The 17,780-nt window shown below is 32.1% G+C and overlaps 2 protein-coding genes across 3 annotated transcripts in view; one reads left to right on the forward strand and one right to left on the reverse strand.

Annotated features, from left to right (window-relative positions):
• LOC126733577 (staphylococcal nuclease domain-containing protein 1) overlaps nt 1–17,780 on the forward strand; it is a 74,538-nt gene that overhangs the window by 37,100 nt on the left and 19,658 nt on the right. For both annotated transcript variants that reach the window (XM_050436924.1, XM_050436923.1), the window contains exons 8-11: nt 4,046–4,223; nt 4,282–4,420; nt 11,159–11,424; nt 12,394–12,492. In XM_050436924.1, coding sequence (XP_050292881.1) covers nt 4,046–4,223; nt 4,282–4,420; nt 11,159–11,424; nt 12,394–12,492 — 682 coding nt within the window. The remainder of the gene's footprint in view (nt 1–4,045; nt 4,224–4,281; nt 4,421–11,158; nt 11,425–12,393; nt 12,493–17,780) is intronic.
• Nucleotides 8,109–10,325, reverse strand: LOC126733579 (putative nuclease HARBI1). Its single transcript, XM_050436927.1, has 2 exons — nt 9,882–10,325; nt 8,109–8,902 (listed from the first exon to the last, which is right to left on the reverse strand). Exons 1-2 carry the CDS (start codon nt 10,166–10,168, stop codon nt 8,233–8,235), a joined length of 957 nt encoding a protein of 318 aa, XP_050292884.1. The 5' UTR covers nt 10,169–10,325; the 3' UTR covers nt 8,109–8,232.

Below are 17,780 nucleotides of genomic sequence, written 5' to 3' on the forward strand. Positions count from 1 at the left end.
CAATTTAGCTATTCTGTTTTGTTAAAAAATGCAGCTTTAGTTTTTTCTTGAAACCCGCTACTGACATTTCTTTTATAGGATTCGGAACAAGGTCATTGTAAATTGCCACAGCATTATACAGAAAACTACGACGAAAGAAGGCTGTTCGATATCTGGGAATTGACAACTTATTTATAAATCTCAGATTTGCATCATGTAAATTTTTCCGAAAAGTAAGTTTTTTGCGGAGGTAGGGAGGAGTAGACGACGCTAGCAGTCTATGCACAAAAACCGCCAATTGCAAAGAGAATAGATTTTCCACGCGCAGCCAACTAAGTTCACATAGCCTTGCAGAGACTCTATCAAACTTTCTCAGTCCATAAATAAATCTGCAGCATTGATTTTGCAGCTTTTGCAATCGGTACGCAGTGATTTTGTCCAAACATGGATAATAAACAATATTGCAGTAATTCATAATAGGTAATACTAGAGACTCACACAGTTTTTTCCTTACCTTAAAATTAATTATATTTCTGTTTGCATACAATGGCTTTAAAGAATAGTATGACTTTTTAATAACATTAGAAACGTGTAACTTAAAGCGCAATTCATCATCCAGAAGCAATCCAAGATTTTTTGCACATTTAACCATACTTAGCTGATTACCTCCCACAAAAAGCTTTAAACCGTCCAATGCTATTCTTCTTTTGTTCTTAGAAGTAAAGCACATAACACAACACTTTGAAGGATTGAGTTTTAAATTATTTTGAGAGGAAAAGAAGGAAATTCTAGAAAGATCGTCGTTTATTTTATTTGTTGCCTCCAATACAGATTCAGCTTTAAAAGAATGATAGATTTGCATATCATCCGCGAACCCCTGGATCTGGCAGTGTTTTACAACTTTAAACAAATCCGAAACATACATTAGAAATAAGAGAGGTCCCAAAACAGATCCCTGAGGTACTCCAGATGTTATATATTTGATATTTGAAAAAGTCTGATCTTCCAAGACCACCATTTGCCTTCTGTTGGATAAGTAGGATTTAAAAAACATTTGGGAAACATTATCAAAGCCATAATAAGCCAACTTTGCCAAAAGCAAATGATGATCCAAGGTGTCAAATGCCTTGGAAAAATCAAGCATTATAAGTGCTGTGGAGTCTCCTTTATCCATTGCAGAAATTATCTCTTGGGTAACGTTTAGTAAGACAGATGTCGTGCTATGTTGTTTTCTAAACCCAGATTGCTTATGCGGAATAATATTATTGGAGGTGAGAAAGTCATAAATTTGCTGCTGTATAAACTTTTCCAAAACTTTAGCGATGACCGGGATAATTGAAATAGGTCTAAGGTCGCTGAAATTAGTTGGATTATTAATTTTAGCCAAAGGTGTTAAGAGAGAAATTTTCCACATACCCGGAAAATACCCAGTTTCTAGGCAACAGTTTATAATATGCGTAATATGTGGAGATAGCTTTGGAATACAGTGTTGCAGCATTAGCGCTGATATTGAATCACAACCGTGTGCATTTGATTTTAGGCTTAAGACTATTTTAGAAATTTCCTCAACTTTGGCTAATCGAAATGAAAAATTTAGATCATGTTTGAACTGTTTGTTCTGAAAATTAGCAACTTCTTCGGGGCAACTACCTAACGGGCTATAAACTGAAGCAAAATAGTCATTAATTTTGTTTGGATCTCGGAGATTTAAAGGAATAGAACGATTAGAGACATTTTTTAGACTTAGATTATTAATAGCTCTCCATAACTGTTTACTATCTCTGATGTTCTGATGAAATTGCAGATAATTTCTTTTTTCTCTTCTAATCATTCCCACCACAAGATTACGCATCTGTCTATAATATGCCCAATCAGTCAAATTTTTAGATTTTTTAAAACTTGACAATGCCTTATTTTTTTCTTTTATAAAAAGCTGCACATTTGCAGTTATCCACGGGGTATAAGGCTTAGAAATTTTTGACGTCGTAAAGGGTGCATGTCTATCAAATAATGAGCAAATATTACTAGTAAGATACTGAATTTTTTCGTCTAGATTATTGATGTAGTACACATTATCCCACACAATTTTATTCAGGTCCTTATAAAAATCATTTTTATTAAAATGTTTAAAATTACGATAGAGTTTCGTTTTTATCTCCCTACTCCGTGCCGCAATCTCGACACTGCAGAATATAGCTTGATGGTCACTAATTAGATCAGCGTTAAGTACTGCTGTACTTGTAACATTTGAGGGTTTATTAAAATAGATAACATCAATGAGTGTTTGTGCCATAGCAGCAATACGAGTAGGCTCATTTATTAACTGAGTAAAATCATAAGCTGTAAGACAATCAAGTAAAATATTATTTGTAAAATGATTAACATTAACATCACCCAGGATGATAATATTCTCATACTGTAGACATGCATGTGATAATATATCATCAAAACATTCAACACAACGCCCTAAATCTGACCTTGGTGGTCTATAGACTGTTCCAACAAGAAAAATTGTTTTGCCTATATTTACTTTAATAAATAAACACTCTAAATCATCAGAAAAGTCAATGTCAGCAAAAACCAAAGAGCTCTCAAAAATCTGTCGTACATAGACAGCCACGCCTCCACCCCTACCACGTCTATTCTTTACAAATAATTTGTAGTTCGGGATCAGAAAATTATCAGCCTCAGAATCGCTCAGCCAGCTTTCAGAAATACACATAATGTCAGTATTGGTTAACGTAATTAAATTTACAAAATGATCAAAACCTGTAAACAGTGATCGGACATTTAGATGCCCAAAATTAACATTTTTAACCGTATTAGCTTCCATATCAGTTTACCAAAAATACACAGCAGACCAACAAATTATAACAAAATAAAAGAAAAACAAATCAAATTAAAATAAAAAAAGGAAAAACTTCTAAATTAGGTTAAATGGGCACAAGTATGAAATCTAAGAAAAAATAAACAAAAAGAAGTTTATCATAGGTGCCTCTGACCCTATAAATAAATAGACGTATAACATATAAACATATTTGCACATATAAGAAAAGTATATATATATATATATAAATAATAAGTTTAAACCTAGGCAATAATACATATTGCAAATTAGTGGTAAAATAACAAGAGCAAAGGGAAAAAAATATATAATATAAAAAGAATTCCACCACCCTAGAAATTCTTACTATAAATCTATGGTAATTGATATAACGATTTACTAAAGAGTACCTTGTTTAAATGGAATTTAAGCCATCTTCGTCCTGAACTCTGTGCACAATGCCCCGATGTTTAATATAGATATACCCATGTATACACCACACATTTTGTTTTGAGAATTTATTCACGGCACTTTTAAGTAACATCTGTCTTATTTTGGTAAGATCCTCCTGTAACACGACACCCGTATTTTTGAGATGTTTTCGGTTCTTTAACAATACAGATTTTTTGTTTACATCGAAAAATTCTACCATCACGATTGGTGGCTTATCATTGTGGCCCGGCATATTTTGTTTCATGCGAAAACACCTATTAATATCTGATTCACGAAGGTCACTGTTTTGTATTTTGCTTCGCAGAAAATTTAAAACCTTTTGCTTTAAGTTTAATTCCGTTTCGTCGGGGGGACTTTGAAATCCAAGGATGCGGACATTACGACGCCTTGAGTGCTGCTCCTGGGAATCTACCATGCGTAATAAAGTTTTATTAGCTATGCGTAGATCGTTAACTTCTTTTTTTGTCGATGAAAGTTCCTGTTCCATTTTGTTTAATTTTTCCTTAAATTTTTCCTCTATCTTACCAAAAATGCCATCGACCAATTTCTGATAAAATTCGCCGCTCTGAGATTCTTCGGCAAACACCTTTCTAATGGATTCCAGGTCTCCACGACTTAATACCATGGTAGCTGAACTAGTGTTACTAGATAGAATTCGCAATAAAATATATTCTTACAAATCTTTTACTAGGAAAACTTATTAAAAATTTGAGGACAGAGGCACGCACCGTTTGTTTATTCAAGGAGCGCCATCTGATCTGTCAATATGTTAATCTAATTTTTACTTAGGAATGTAGCCGAGGCTTTAGTATCAAAAGGTCTGGCAACGGTGGTCAGGTACAGGCAAGACGACGATCAAAGAAGTTCGCGTTACGACGAATTGATCAAGGCCGAAAATAAAGCGGAAAAATCACAGTTGGGGGTGCATTCTAAAAAGGACGGCGCTCCGTTGAGAGTAACGGAAATCGTATGTCAATAATTAATTAATTTTTATATTCTATGTTTCACTTTTGTTTTAACTTTAGGACGCTGCCAGAGCTAAACTGGAACTGGCATCGTTCCAAAGGGCCCAAAGGATCGACGCTATCGTTGAATTTGTCGCCAGTGGGGCCAGACTGAGGCTGTACATTCCCAAAACCAACAGTTTGGCCACATTCTTGCTAGGTATGATCTAAATTATTGAAAAGAACGCGCCAAGTTTATGGGTTTCTTTTATATTTAGATATTTGTAAATTACTCCGAAACGGTTGTATTTACAAGGAAACTTATGTCATCTTTTTTAGTAAAGAAACTCGTCAGCTATCACATGAAACAAAAACCAAAAACTTTTGCATGAATTTTCAAGATATTTGGATTTTTGTAAAGCCTTTGACAATATCAAGATTTTTTTCCATTTATTGAAAAACTACTTAATTACTCCTAAAGGGTTGTATTTAAAAAGAAACTTGTAGAGACTTTTTTGGTAAAGAAACTAATCTGCTGTCATATGAAACTAAAACCAATAAAATCGTTACATAAGTTTTTAAGATATTTAGATTTTTGCAAGGCCTTTGACAATATTAATATTTTTTCAATTGATTAAAAAACTACTCATTTACTTCAATACGGGTGCACTTACAAGGAAGCTTGGAAAAACCATTTTAGTAAAGAAATCTATCAGTTTTTATATGAAATAAAAATGAATAAAATCGTTACGTGAGTATTCAGGATATTTGGACTTTTGTAAAGCCTTTGCAATATCAAGATTTTTTCAAATTAATGAATAACTCCAAAATGGTTGTATTTACAAGGAGACTTGTAAGGACCTTTTTGGTAAAGACATTCATTGGCTTTCATATGAAACTAAAACCTATAAAATCGTTACATGAGTCTTCAAGTTATTTGGATTTTTCGAAAGCCTTTCACAATATTATGATTTTTTCAATTGATTAAAAAACTACTTAATTACTCCGATACGGTTGTATTTAGAAGCAAACTGGTAAGGACCTTTTTGGCAAAGAAACTCATCGCCTTTCATATGAAACTAAAACCAGTAAAATCTTTACATACATTTTCAAGATATTTTGATTTTTGTAAAGCCTTTGACAATGTTAAGATTTTTTTAAATCTATGAATAACTTCAAAATGGTTGTTTTTACTAGAAAAGTCGTAGGTACCTTTTTGGTAAAAAAACTCATCGGCTTTCTTATGAAACTAAAACTAATAAAATCGTTACATGAGTTTTTAAGCTATTTCGATTTTTGTAAAGCCTTTGACATTATCAAGATTATTTCAAATCCATGAATAACTCGAAAATGGTTGCATTGACAAGGAAACTTGTAAGAGCCTTTTTGGTAAAGAAACTAATCAGCTTTCATATGAAACTTAAACCAATAAAATAGTTGCATGAGTTTTCAAGTTATTGGGATTTTTGTAAAGCCTTTGACAATATCGAGATTTTGAAATTACAACCAATAAGATCCTTACACGACTTTTCGTTATGCCCAAGCAACATACGATGGTTAAATAAACGGTTATGTTTTATTTACACCAGATGTACATTTTTGGTTAAACTTCAACTATAAATATCGGATAAAATGTCCGCGTGATATACGTTATTCACATTTAACAAGAAGGTTTATTACATGGTAATAATATACAATTATTATTTCATAAAAGTTAACCGTTTAAATATTGTAGAATAATTAAAGGTGTTTATAAAATGAATAATAGAATGAGATTTTTTTTTTAAATAACTTTACTACCAATGTAGATATATTTTTAAAATTGCAGATGTGTTTTATGCGTCAGAGAGCATTTGTCGACGTACAAAGAAAAAAACTAATTTCTACCGATGCCGTCCATAAAGGATTTATCATAAATATTATTTAATATAAAAAAAGTACACCACTGCATTTTTCTAAAATAAATTTTATTTTTTTTTTTTAAATCCTTGTTTAGTTTTGAGCAAATTTCTATTGAGTTTTTTTGTTTGTATATATTATTTGGTATAATTATTGTTTCATACACGTTAATGCATTTTCTATCTTTTTCTAGATTTTTTTGTCTATGATAATCCATTATTACACTATACGTGTATGAAAAGCATATCGTATCCTACACAGTGGCATACAGGGTGTTCGAAAAATAGACGGAGATATTTAAATGGACGATTCCTTGTAAAAAAATATGAGAAAAAGTTTCTATAAACATGGGTCCGGAAATGCACAGTTTTCAAGATACATTGTGTGAAACATTTTTTTAAAAATATTAATTTTTTATTAATATTAATTATTTTTCTAGGGGAACTGCCACTTGTCAATGTTAAACTTCCATGCAAAAATTATTTTTTCTTTTTTAAGGCACCTGTGATTTTTATACCAAAAATTAATAAACCAATTTTGTCCAGGGCATGCAATAAAACGGTATTTATTTTTTATTATCTTGAAAACTGTGCATTTCCGGACCCATGTTTATAGACACTTTTTCTCATATTTTTTCACAAAGAATCAATCACCCATTGAAATATCTCCGACTATTTTTCGAACACCCTGTATATGTGATATCGGGGTCATTTTATTACATATTTGAGGTGTAGTGATCGAGTGTAAAGACTAGCTGAGTAAATCCCTTCTCAATTGTCTTAAATGTCATTTAATAAATATACCTTGACCATATATGGTTCATATACTGGGTGTCTTAGGAAAGTGGTTCACCCCTATAACTTTTTTAATTTTTAAGTTAAAAAAGTGAAATTTGGTACGTGAATGTAGCACCTAAATTGGGATTGGCTGACGTATTCAGTTGTTTTCTCTCACTTCCGGTTTGACCGGAAATGATCCTAACTTTCTTATTTTAAATAGGATCCCCCAATTTTTTTGACATATTTTGATAGAAAATGACATTCTAAGAAAAATGATGCCACATATGTCAACTTTTGACACATAACCTTTAAATTATTTAATTTTTTATATTTCAATCTAGAGTGCCATGAATAATTTAAAATTGTTCATTTTACATCAAGTAGTCTTAGAAAAATATAATTGACTGTCTTTTGTTTTTCACAGCTTTCCTAGACGCGTCTAAAGTTTGCAAAATCGTATTTTCGGCTCTAACTCAATTTTTCAAATGGAACTAGGGTAGCTCATTACCATAGTTAAAAAGTGTATTTTAAATTCGGTTAAACCGGAAGTGACAGAAAACAACTGAATACGTTAGCCAATCCCAATTTTGGATTCTACACCCACTTACAAAATTTTATTTTTTTAACTTAAAAATTAAAAAAGTCATAGGGGCGAACCACTACCCTAAGGCCCAGCGCCCACAGAAGTGGCGGAAGTCTGGCAGCGGCGTGGTTCTGGCGAGTGGCAATAGAAAGATAATGTAAATGAATTAAGCAACGCAGACTGAGATGGCGTGGTAGCGGTGCAGAAATGGCACGCCATATTGTAACCACTAGTGGTGCATGGAAAGCGGCATGCCAGTCCGATCTCGTTCGTTGTTTTGAATGTTTTCATAGTTTTGACATGAAAATGCGGGATGATTTTGAATTTAATGTTCGCTTTGTCGAATTAGTTGAATCAAAACCATGTTTATATGATTATAATCGACCTGATTATTGCAACAGAACTGCACAAGATGCTGCCTGGAATGAAATCTCGAAAACAATTAAGGAAACAGGTAATTTTTAATCCAATAATTTATTATAATCAGTAAGGTTATAGTTACAACTCAAAAAATGTTGTAGAGGTAACATGGTATTGTAATACCTAATAAAAAATAGTTATTAAAAATTGTAATATCCTTGGTTTGGAATGGGAGAAATGTTACAAAAGTAGTTACAAAGCCGATTTCTTAAATTTTGTGAAGTGTTTCTTTGTATTTGCAAATCCTGAACAGGTATGTGCTGAATATTGTTTGGTTGTTTAGGTGTGGAAAAAATTCCATCGTAAATACGAATAAAATTATGTAAAGCACATATTGCTAGGATTATTATATCAATCCTTTTCGTTTTCATACAGCGTTTGCAATATTCCAAATTTAGTAATTAACATACCAAAGCAGCATTCCACTGATTTGCGTCCCCGAGAAATTCTGTAATTATACATTCTTCTTTCATTGGTATGTTGATTGCGGGCAAATGGTTTCATAAGATCGCTTCTGAGCGGAAATGCTTCGTCACCTACAAAGTAGTAGGCAAAACCAATATTTACATCTTCACCAGGTAGAGGAGTTGGATCTGGTATATTAAGTTCTCCTCGAACCAGACACTTTCCAAATTTACTTTCTTTTAACGCACGCCCATCGCTGTTGCGGCCATATTCACCCACATCTACAGAAATAATTAAGCCATCTGCGTCGACAACAGCTAACAGCACTATAGAAAAAAAACCTTTATAGTTGTGGAATGCAGATCCTGAATTTGGGGGTGCTTTTATCCTAATGTGCTTGCCGTCAATGCTCCCAATACAATTAGGTAAATTCCATAGACTATAAAAGCGTTCAGCGATATCCAACCATTTTTCACTAGTCGGTTTTGGTAAAAACTGTGGCTGTAGAGTTTTCCATAACATCTTAGCTGTGTGATAAACAATTTTTCGTATTGCTGTATGTCCCCTTAAAAAATAAAATTGTAAGGACTTGAAAGATGAGCCCGTGGCAAAGTATCTGAAACGACACAAAGGAAAAACTGTTAAAAAAAAGTTTCCAGAATATGTTTTTGACTTTTTTTTTTACATAAACCAGCAGCATATAAAACTTTTTTTTTGTTTTAGTAAATGATTGCAAGGATTGATGGAAAAATATCCGGGGAAGTTTTACAAAATATTTAAATAAAAAAGTTCCGTCGGGATCCTCAGCAAAACCAATCAAACCCTACTATTTAGCTGAAAATTTACATTTTTTACAACCATTCACAAAATCAAGAAAATCATTGGGGAATACTAAAATGATTCAAGAAGAAAGTATCGCAAATGAAATTGATTCGAGCAAGTCTGACAGTGAATTAGAGGCGCCTTTAAGTGACACCAATGAATATGGGGAAAAAAATAGTTCAGAAGCTGTGCACGTACCAAAAAAGAAGAAAGAAACAAAAAAATACCCTACTTTGCAAGAAGTCAATTCAAGTGCTTTTGAATATTTTCAAAAGAAACAAACTAAATTACAAGAATGTCCTGAAAAAACTGAGGATCCGGATAGGGCATTCCTGATAAGTATGCTACCGGACATGAAAAAAATGACTGATTTTCAAAAAAGAAAATTTAAAATTGGCATTTTGAACTTGGCTGGAGAAATTTTAGAAGAAAATCAGACATCAAATGCTAATGTTCAGCAAATGATTTCACCGCTTAGCGAATCTTCCTCAAACCCTTCCAATATACAAGTTTATTCTCCGGTTAATATCACAACGTCAAATCAACCACCAAACGAAAATAGAAGTCGAACATACCATACACTACAAACATTACATGGAACCGATTTTGAATATACTACTAGTTTTTCGAATCAGCAGCCTCAAGGGTATTCATATGACTAGTTTTTATGTTTGTCTTTATGTGTTCATATTCATAAATTTCATAATAAAATTTATTCATGAATTTTATAATGTTTTTTTAGTGTATTCTACAGTTATTATTTAATTACTTACCTAAGAGTTATTAATAATCGCTCTTCTGCACTAACACAATTTCTCCAGTTTGTATTCTTTTTAGTTATTTTTGGTTTTATTATGTTTAGTAGCCGAGTAAAACAGTCTTTAGACATTCGATAAAAAGACTGAAACCGTTCTGGATACTGATTTAGCTCTTTAAATACATTAAAGCTGCCATATTTTTTGTTTTTCTTTTTCCATAAAGGATGTACCCAATATCGTCTTCTTTGAATATTATTTAAATGCACTAAAGCAAGAACATCTTCGTCCTCTGAAGACGACATTGTAGTAATGACTAAATTTGCATTTTGTGTGCTGCTTCTGTGCCACTTTAGTAGGCGTCAAAACGCCAGGCCGCTGCCACGTCGGTGCCACACCACTGCCACGCCATAAGCCAATACCACTTCTGTGGGCGCTGGGCCTAAGACACCCGGTATATACCAATAGTTTTAATTTAAAAACTGTATTTTTGAACCTAGATAATGAAAAGTTGTCTAGAATCAAAAAGAACTTAAATTTTTTTTAAACTTAATGACTTATCTTTAAAAAAATAAATTTTCACTTAAGGTTATGTGAGAACAGTATAGATACAAAAACTACTAATTTTTTTATCACCTATAATTTTCTTAAAAAGCATTTTTTTCTCAGGTAATTATTTTCTGCAAAAAAAACGTTTTTCATTAACTCTACCCTTGCCCCCCCCACCCACCCCACACAACTTACCAGTAAAAAATTGTTTTCAAAAATTATTGTTTTCCTTAATAATATGCATGAATAACAGCTGGTTTCGTTGTTAATATCCAATCTAATAACACGGTTTGTTTATTTAAATTTGACATATGTATATTGTATACTAATAAATATTTAATACAAAAACAGTGCTATTAGATTGGATAATATGGACGAAAAACAGTGATTTTTCACAAGAATTTCATCAAATATTTGAGGTGTAGTAATCGAGTTTAAAAACTAAATATATAAATCAATTTTGAAATTTTGATGAAATTTTCTCAATTTTGTAACCAGAATCGTATATGATATATTCTACAGTTTAATAAATATTCGCTTACCATATATGGTTGATAAATATACCAAAACCAGAGATTTACTACAATATCAAATGAATAAATATATATTTAACAATAATAATATATGATGTGTTGCTTGGGTACTTGGATTTTTGTAAAGCTTTTGACAATATCAACATTTTTCTTTAATCTCTAAAAAAAATACGCAATTACTCCAATTTCTTTACTTTTTCCTCATATTTCCAGGTGGTATTAACTGTCCTAGAGCCGCAAGGGCAGCCACCGGCACGTTACCGGCCTCAGAAGGTGAAGAATACGGCGACGAAGCTTTACTGTTCACCAAAGAACGTTGCTTGCAAAGGGAAGTTTCCATTCAGGTCGATACACACGACAAAGCCGGCAACTTTATCGGTTGGTTATGGATCGACAACTTGAACATGTCAGTGGAATTGGTCAGGGCCGGATTCGCCTCCGTTCATTTTACCGGCGAGAAATCTTCGTACGCATCCCAGGTATGGACTTTTATTAGAAAGAAGTGCTTTTTGGAATTATTAGTTGGTAATGTAATAAATAATTTTGCGAAAGTTGCAACTTTTGCAAACCTTTTTGCTATCTGAAAAAATTCAAGTATTGGATTGGCCTTCCCGATCACCTGATTTGAACCCTATAGAAAATTTTTGGCTGCAGTTGGAAAACCAAATTAGAAAGTAGTTTTTTTTTTGTTTATATTTTAAAAATGGTTCCGTACATTTGTTTGACTATTGATATTTAAAAATGTGCCTAATGATATTTTTAAACTTGAGTGTTTCTTATTATAAGTAAAGAATTTATTAAACTTTTTTTGTACTAAGAGTTACCGACTACCATTTTTGAATGTATTTTATTAGTAACAGAAAGTGTAGTTTAATTTTCACAGGAAAAATACATACCACCTTTAAAGTCCTTTTTCTCAAAAGTTACTAAATGTGGCTTATGTAGTTTGTTGCTTTGCTCATAAAAACCCTTAACTAAATAATGCTGTAACACATATCCATAATATTCGCAATAATATAAATGAGCACATAAAAATTCCCAAAGAGTAACACAAATTTAAATAAGCGTTTTACAAATTACCTTGCACCAAAAATACACAATTTAATTTTAAAAGATGTAAGAAAACTAATAAATAGAGAAATATTTAAGAAATCTGGCAGAAATTGTATCTGTACAAATAATAAAAAACTTAAGGAACTATTTAACAGTGGATAGGACTATAAGTTTCAATTTATATATAGTGTCCTGAATGTATAGTTTAGGTAGAGTGAACATATTAGCATCATGTCAATTTATAATATAGATTGCGTCTAATATAAAAAATCCTGTTAACAGGCACATTTCGGTTTTAAGTCACCTAGGTGCCTATGAATAAATTCCTACATCCACGTAATTTATATTATGGATTTTTGTATGAATTGATTAATAAATAAATGGACTTTTTACAGTTGAAACAAGCAGAGGATAGTGCCAAGAATCAGAAACTGAGACGGTGGAAAAACTACGTCGAGGAGGCGCCGCAACAAGTGAACGTCGAGGAGGAAAAGGTGAGTTAATGTTTGTTTTTTTTATACATAATAGTGAAGAAATATTTTCTCATTTATTCAGCAATGTTTTGATCTTCATTGCATCTTCATCAGGCTTAAAAGTGGTTTAAATATAGGAAATTGAGCATTGTATTCCCATTTTTTTCATACTGTAAATTGAACTACGTTGCTGGATTTAAATATTTTTTTTACCCTGATGATAAAGATTTTCATGGTCTTTAAATGGCGATTACCTTTTGAAAATTATTGAAAAATACTAAATAAGTAAAAATCTAATCTTGAAATCAACTTCAAAAGTCTGGAAGATGTATATGAAATATTTAAAGTGCCTGGAATTAAATTGAAAACTGCTTCAGAAGAATGGAAAGGTATGAAAATGTATATCAGATGACCAAAAGGCATAAAAAGAGCCTCAAATTCCTGGAATAAAGTTTGAAATAAGTTTAAAAAACCTGGAAGATATGAGAATGTGTATGTATGTAAATATTTCTATTCAAATATGACCTGGGACAAAATTAAAAATGACTATTTTTGAAAAACTATGCTAATTTAAAAGGGCAAAACCAAATGTGTTATTTCAATGAGTACAAGCTACTATTAGTGTATCCTTTTTAAATTTATTTTCCGGTTAAATAAATAGCATACTATGTTAGTACATGATAATTTTTTTTTCAATTTTTGGCCTTGTGCTTGGCACATTTAGCCACATGTTCATTCATAATAGGACAGGTTGCTAATATAGTGTTTAAAAAATTTTACTAATTGGTTAGTATGACATTGAATTCTCATTGTATCTAATGATTATTTATTAAAATTGATGCTTTGTAGATGTTTTCTACGTCGTTTGTTGGTTAATCTTTCAATGAATCTACGTTACTTTAACGTTAAAGTTTTAGAAAAAGCTTAAAATGACTGAAATGCAATAAAAAATAACTCTAAAAGCCCGGAAGCATATGTCATATAACCGAAAGACAGGAAATTCGTTTAAACTGTGTATCTGGTGATGCGGCTGTAAGTGGCGAAACCGGTTACATTTTTTATTTCATTGGCTAAAGTTGTGCTTGTTAAATAGAAACAATTTAGAATTGAATATTTTTGGTATATTTACTTTCTTTTCATTAACACTTGCAATTGGCATTATTTATTTATAGACAGCTTAATATAAAGTGCAATAATATAAAAAAAAGTCTAAAATTTTGTTACATTAACGTTTAAACCTGAGAGTAGTGTACAGTATTGGCCATAAAAGTTGGAACTTTAAAAAATTTAAAATTTTTCCAATGTTTTAAATTTATATTTTATTTTTGTACATCAAATCAATAAACATATTTATAAGTAAACAAAAAAAATACCAGAATTTCAACCCTATCTTGTTTCAGACAATAAGAAATACTTTAAATGTTTGTGCTGGACAAAATGCTTGGAACTTTTTATAAAAGATGTATTTTACAGGCAGTCTTTGACACACCGGTGTGCAAGTGAAAAGGCAAGGCTTATTCCAGCGACATTCGCCAAAGAATTTTAGATTTTTACAATCAGGGTGTTAGGCAGCGTAATACTGCTCAAAGACTAAACGTTCCTAAGAACACCGTGTCACGGATAATTAAGAAATATCGTATATTTGGAAATGTGCTACCAGGTAAAAGCACTGGAAGACCTAGAGCCACGACTGCCCGTGTAGATAGGCAAATTTTAAATATTGCCCAGAATGACCCATTTTTGTCATCCTCCAAAATTTTACAAAAATTAAATGAAGGTGAGCCTTCCAATATCTCTGCAATAACGGTAAGAAGGCGATTGTGTTCTGGTGGACTTAACAGCTACAGACCTGCTAAAAAACCTTTGCTGCGGAAGAAAAATGTCAAGTTACGCCTACAATTTGCAATGGATCATCTTAACTGGACTGTACAAGATTGGAAAAAAGTGCTATTCAGTGACGAATCTAAGTTCAATCTGTTTTCCAGTGATTTTCCGACCGAAAGGTGAAAAAGTTTATCCGACCTACGGTTAAACATGGAGGTGGTAATGAGTATGGGGATGCTTTTCTTGGTATGGTACTGGGCCAATACATAAAATTGTGGGGAAAATGGATCGATTTATGTATCGGGATATTTCGCGAAATATAATGGAGCCTTACACATTTGAGTCTATGCCAGTAAATTTTGTATTCCAGCATGATAACGATCCAAAACATTCGTCAAAATTGGTAAAAGAATGGTTGGACCAAGAAAAGATCATAGTTTTAAAGTGGCGGGCCCAGAGTCCAGACTTAAACCCGATTGAAAATTTATGGGAACATCTGGATCGCAAAATTCGGGCATCTGGAACAGTCAAAAATGCTGATGAACTATTTCATAAGTTTGTTGAAGCCTGGACTCACATTGACAGACAAATAATTGAAAATTTGATTGAATCAATGCCCAGAAGAATGCAGGCAGTAATTAATGCTAAGGGTTACCATACCAAATATTAATTATAATATTATAGTTTCAATAAGTTATGTTTTATGTCGTTTTTAAATAAAAATCCTTTAGTTTCAAGTATTTTGTCCAGCTTTTTTTAAATTTTTATCCGAACTGCTACTGTTGCTGAATTTTTGTCAACATTTAAGTTAATTAACACTAGTTTTTCGTGTACAACAACTTTATAAAAGAAAATAAAATGCTAATTAAAAGGCACACAAAATATAATAAATTTTCAAAAGTTCCAACTATTATGGCCAATACTGTATATGTATGTCACACCTAATTTCAAAATTTCTTTAAAAATTCAGCCTACAACACAACTAGAAGCCTTGCAGAATATTCACAAATTTTAAATTATCTGGTTAAATCTACTTTCGCTTTTTTGACCATATACAGGGATAATAGCTGACAGAAATTCGAACATTTTAAGCCAAACATGTAAGCAGATTTTGACCTGTAATCAAGGTTACAACATTTTTGCGTTTTTTTAAATCAGAACAGGCAACAAAAAGTTACACATAATTTAAATGTTTAAATGCCAATAACTCAAAAAGTATTGGTCGTATCGAAGAAATTTGTTATTAAGAAATGTTGCTAGTAAAATTTGCCAAAACAAGGTTGTCAGATACATATTAAAATTCGCAACGGATTTCGGGTTACGAGGGCTTGAATGAAATAAATAAGAAATATCTTAATAATGCCTATTTCTATAGTGAACAAGGGTAATGTTCTTGCGTAATATAATTCTATTAGATGATGATACTTTTACCAAACCAAACAGTAAGCTTCCATACATTTTACTAGATACTACTACTGTCTTTATTTCGCTTCACTTGTATTTACTGTCTCTCTACGTGTCTTGTCGTTAATGCTTAAGTAATCAACAATTTTGTACAAAAACCCCGTAGATATACAGTATCGGACAAAAATTAAGCGACGCTATAATATTTCTAAAAAACGTTGTGACTGTACCTCGTATAATTATGAACAATTTTGTAGTATCAGTACATACCTTTGTTAATCGTATTTAAACATTCTTTGCCTCTTGTGATGAATAGCAAGAGATTAGTAAATTGTTTTATGTTTTTATGCATTTTTTCATGGACAAAAATAAAGCGACTTGATCGATATTGTTCATACCATTAGTAGATAAACATCGGTTTTGGTCAGTATCAAATCTATATTTTGTTTAAAAATGCCTCATGGTAAAAGCTTTTCTATTGATCTTAAAGAAAGAATTATTACATCGTATAAGATGGGAACACCTCAATACGTAATAAAACAAGAACTAAGGGTTTCAAAATCTGTTGTGTCGAGGACCATTCAGAACTATCGAATTAGAGGAAAAGTAGTTCGAAAAACCGAAAACGGACGGGTACACCGAGAAAAACTTCAAAGAAACTGGATAGAAAAATTAAAAGGATCTCCCAGGCAAATCCTTTTCTGTCAGCAAAGCAAATTCTGGCTGTAGCTAGGGGCTCTAATGTTTCCTCTCGAACGATACAGCGCAGACTAGTTGAAGCAGGCTTAAAAGCATGCAAACCTGCCAAAAACCCGTCTTCTGTTTGCAGAACAACATGCTCACTGGACACCAGAGCAATGGAAAAAAGTACTTTTTAGTGATGAGTCAAAGTTTAATTTGTATAAAAGTGATGGTGTTCAATATGTTCGTCGTATTGCAGGTAAAAGACTTGACCCAAAGTATGTCCAAGGTACTGTAAAACATGAAGGTGGCAACGTGTTAGTGTGGGGTTGTTTCTCTGGCTATGAAATGGGACCAATTTATCAAATTGAGGGCATTATGGATAGGTTTAAGTATAAATTTATCCTTGAAAATGTCATGCTACCTTACGCTGAATGGAATATGCCACTACGTTTTGTTTTCCAACACGACAATGATCCAAAACATACAGCAAAATGTATAAAAGAATGGTTTAATGAAAATAAAATAGCCATTCTTAAATGGCCAGCCCAATAACCCGATCAAAAACCTGTGGGAAATTGTGAATAGGCAACTTAGTGAATAGAAACCTATAAAAACAAAGAGTACATTTTTTAAGAAATTAAAAATATATGGAAAAATATTGATCAAGATATAATTGATAATTTAATTTCTTCCATGCCTTAAAGGTGCCGCCAGGTAATCGCAAATAAAGGCTCGTGGACTAAATAACTACCATATATATTGAATAATTCTGTCCAGCTGCCAAAATCTCCCTATTAGAATTTTGTATTTGAAAACTCATTATTCAAGAATTTTTTTTTTAACTTTGATATTTTATAGCTTGATATACAGGGCGTTTCATTAGTAGTTATAGTTTAATAGTAATTTCCTTGTTATGTCATAAAAGTAATAATTTTTGAGATACAGTGTTTTAAACTTTGAAGTCAACAAATCAACGATTTGCGATGACACATGTGTCTGAGGGGTTCCATTCCAAAACTCGCCTTATCCTTTATTTTTTGTGAAGAAAATTAGATAATTATGTCTATGGCCCTTTATACGTTAAAACGAATTACAACATGCTATAACTCGCCTTAGCTTATAATAAAAGCATATAGGAAGAAATAAGTATAATTTCAAAAGTTGTTGTTTTTTGTCAATTACATGTGGACAACAATTTAATCAAATAGAGGTGGATTAAATTGACAAAGGAGTGGCTGTTAACCAAAAAAAAATTCAGGATGTTCAGAAAATTACTATCATTTTGGTGACGCCTGTAAAAGAGAAATTACTTTTTATTAATTTGGGAAGTATTGGGAGAATGGATGATTAGAATGAGAGTTTTATGAAAGAAGGAACGATGGATATATATTTAGCGA

The sequence above is a fragment of the Anthonomus grandis genome, chromosome 2, assembly GCF_022605725.1.
Source record: "Anthonomus grandis grandis chromosome 2, icAntGran1.3, whole genome shotgun sequence".
NCBI classification, from domain to species: domain Eukaryota; kingdom Metazoa; phylum Arthropoda; class Insecta; order Coleoptera; family Curculionidae; genus Anthonomus; species Anthonomus grandis.

What these genes read in the sequence shown, in the direction of transcription:
- LOC126733579 (XM_050436927.1), bottom strand. Translation starts at nt 10,168, where the DNA reads ATGTCGTCTTCAGAGGACGAAGATGTTCTTGCTTTAGTGCATTTAAAT. An exon ending in CGATTATTAATAACTCTTAG is followed by an intron (nt 8,903 to 9,881) that starts GTAAGTAATTAA and finishes GTGTCGTTTCAG; the next exon opens with ATACTTTGCCACGGGCTCAT.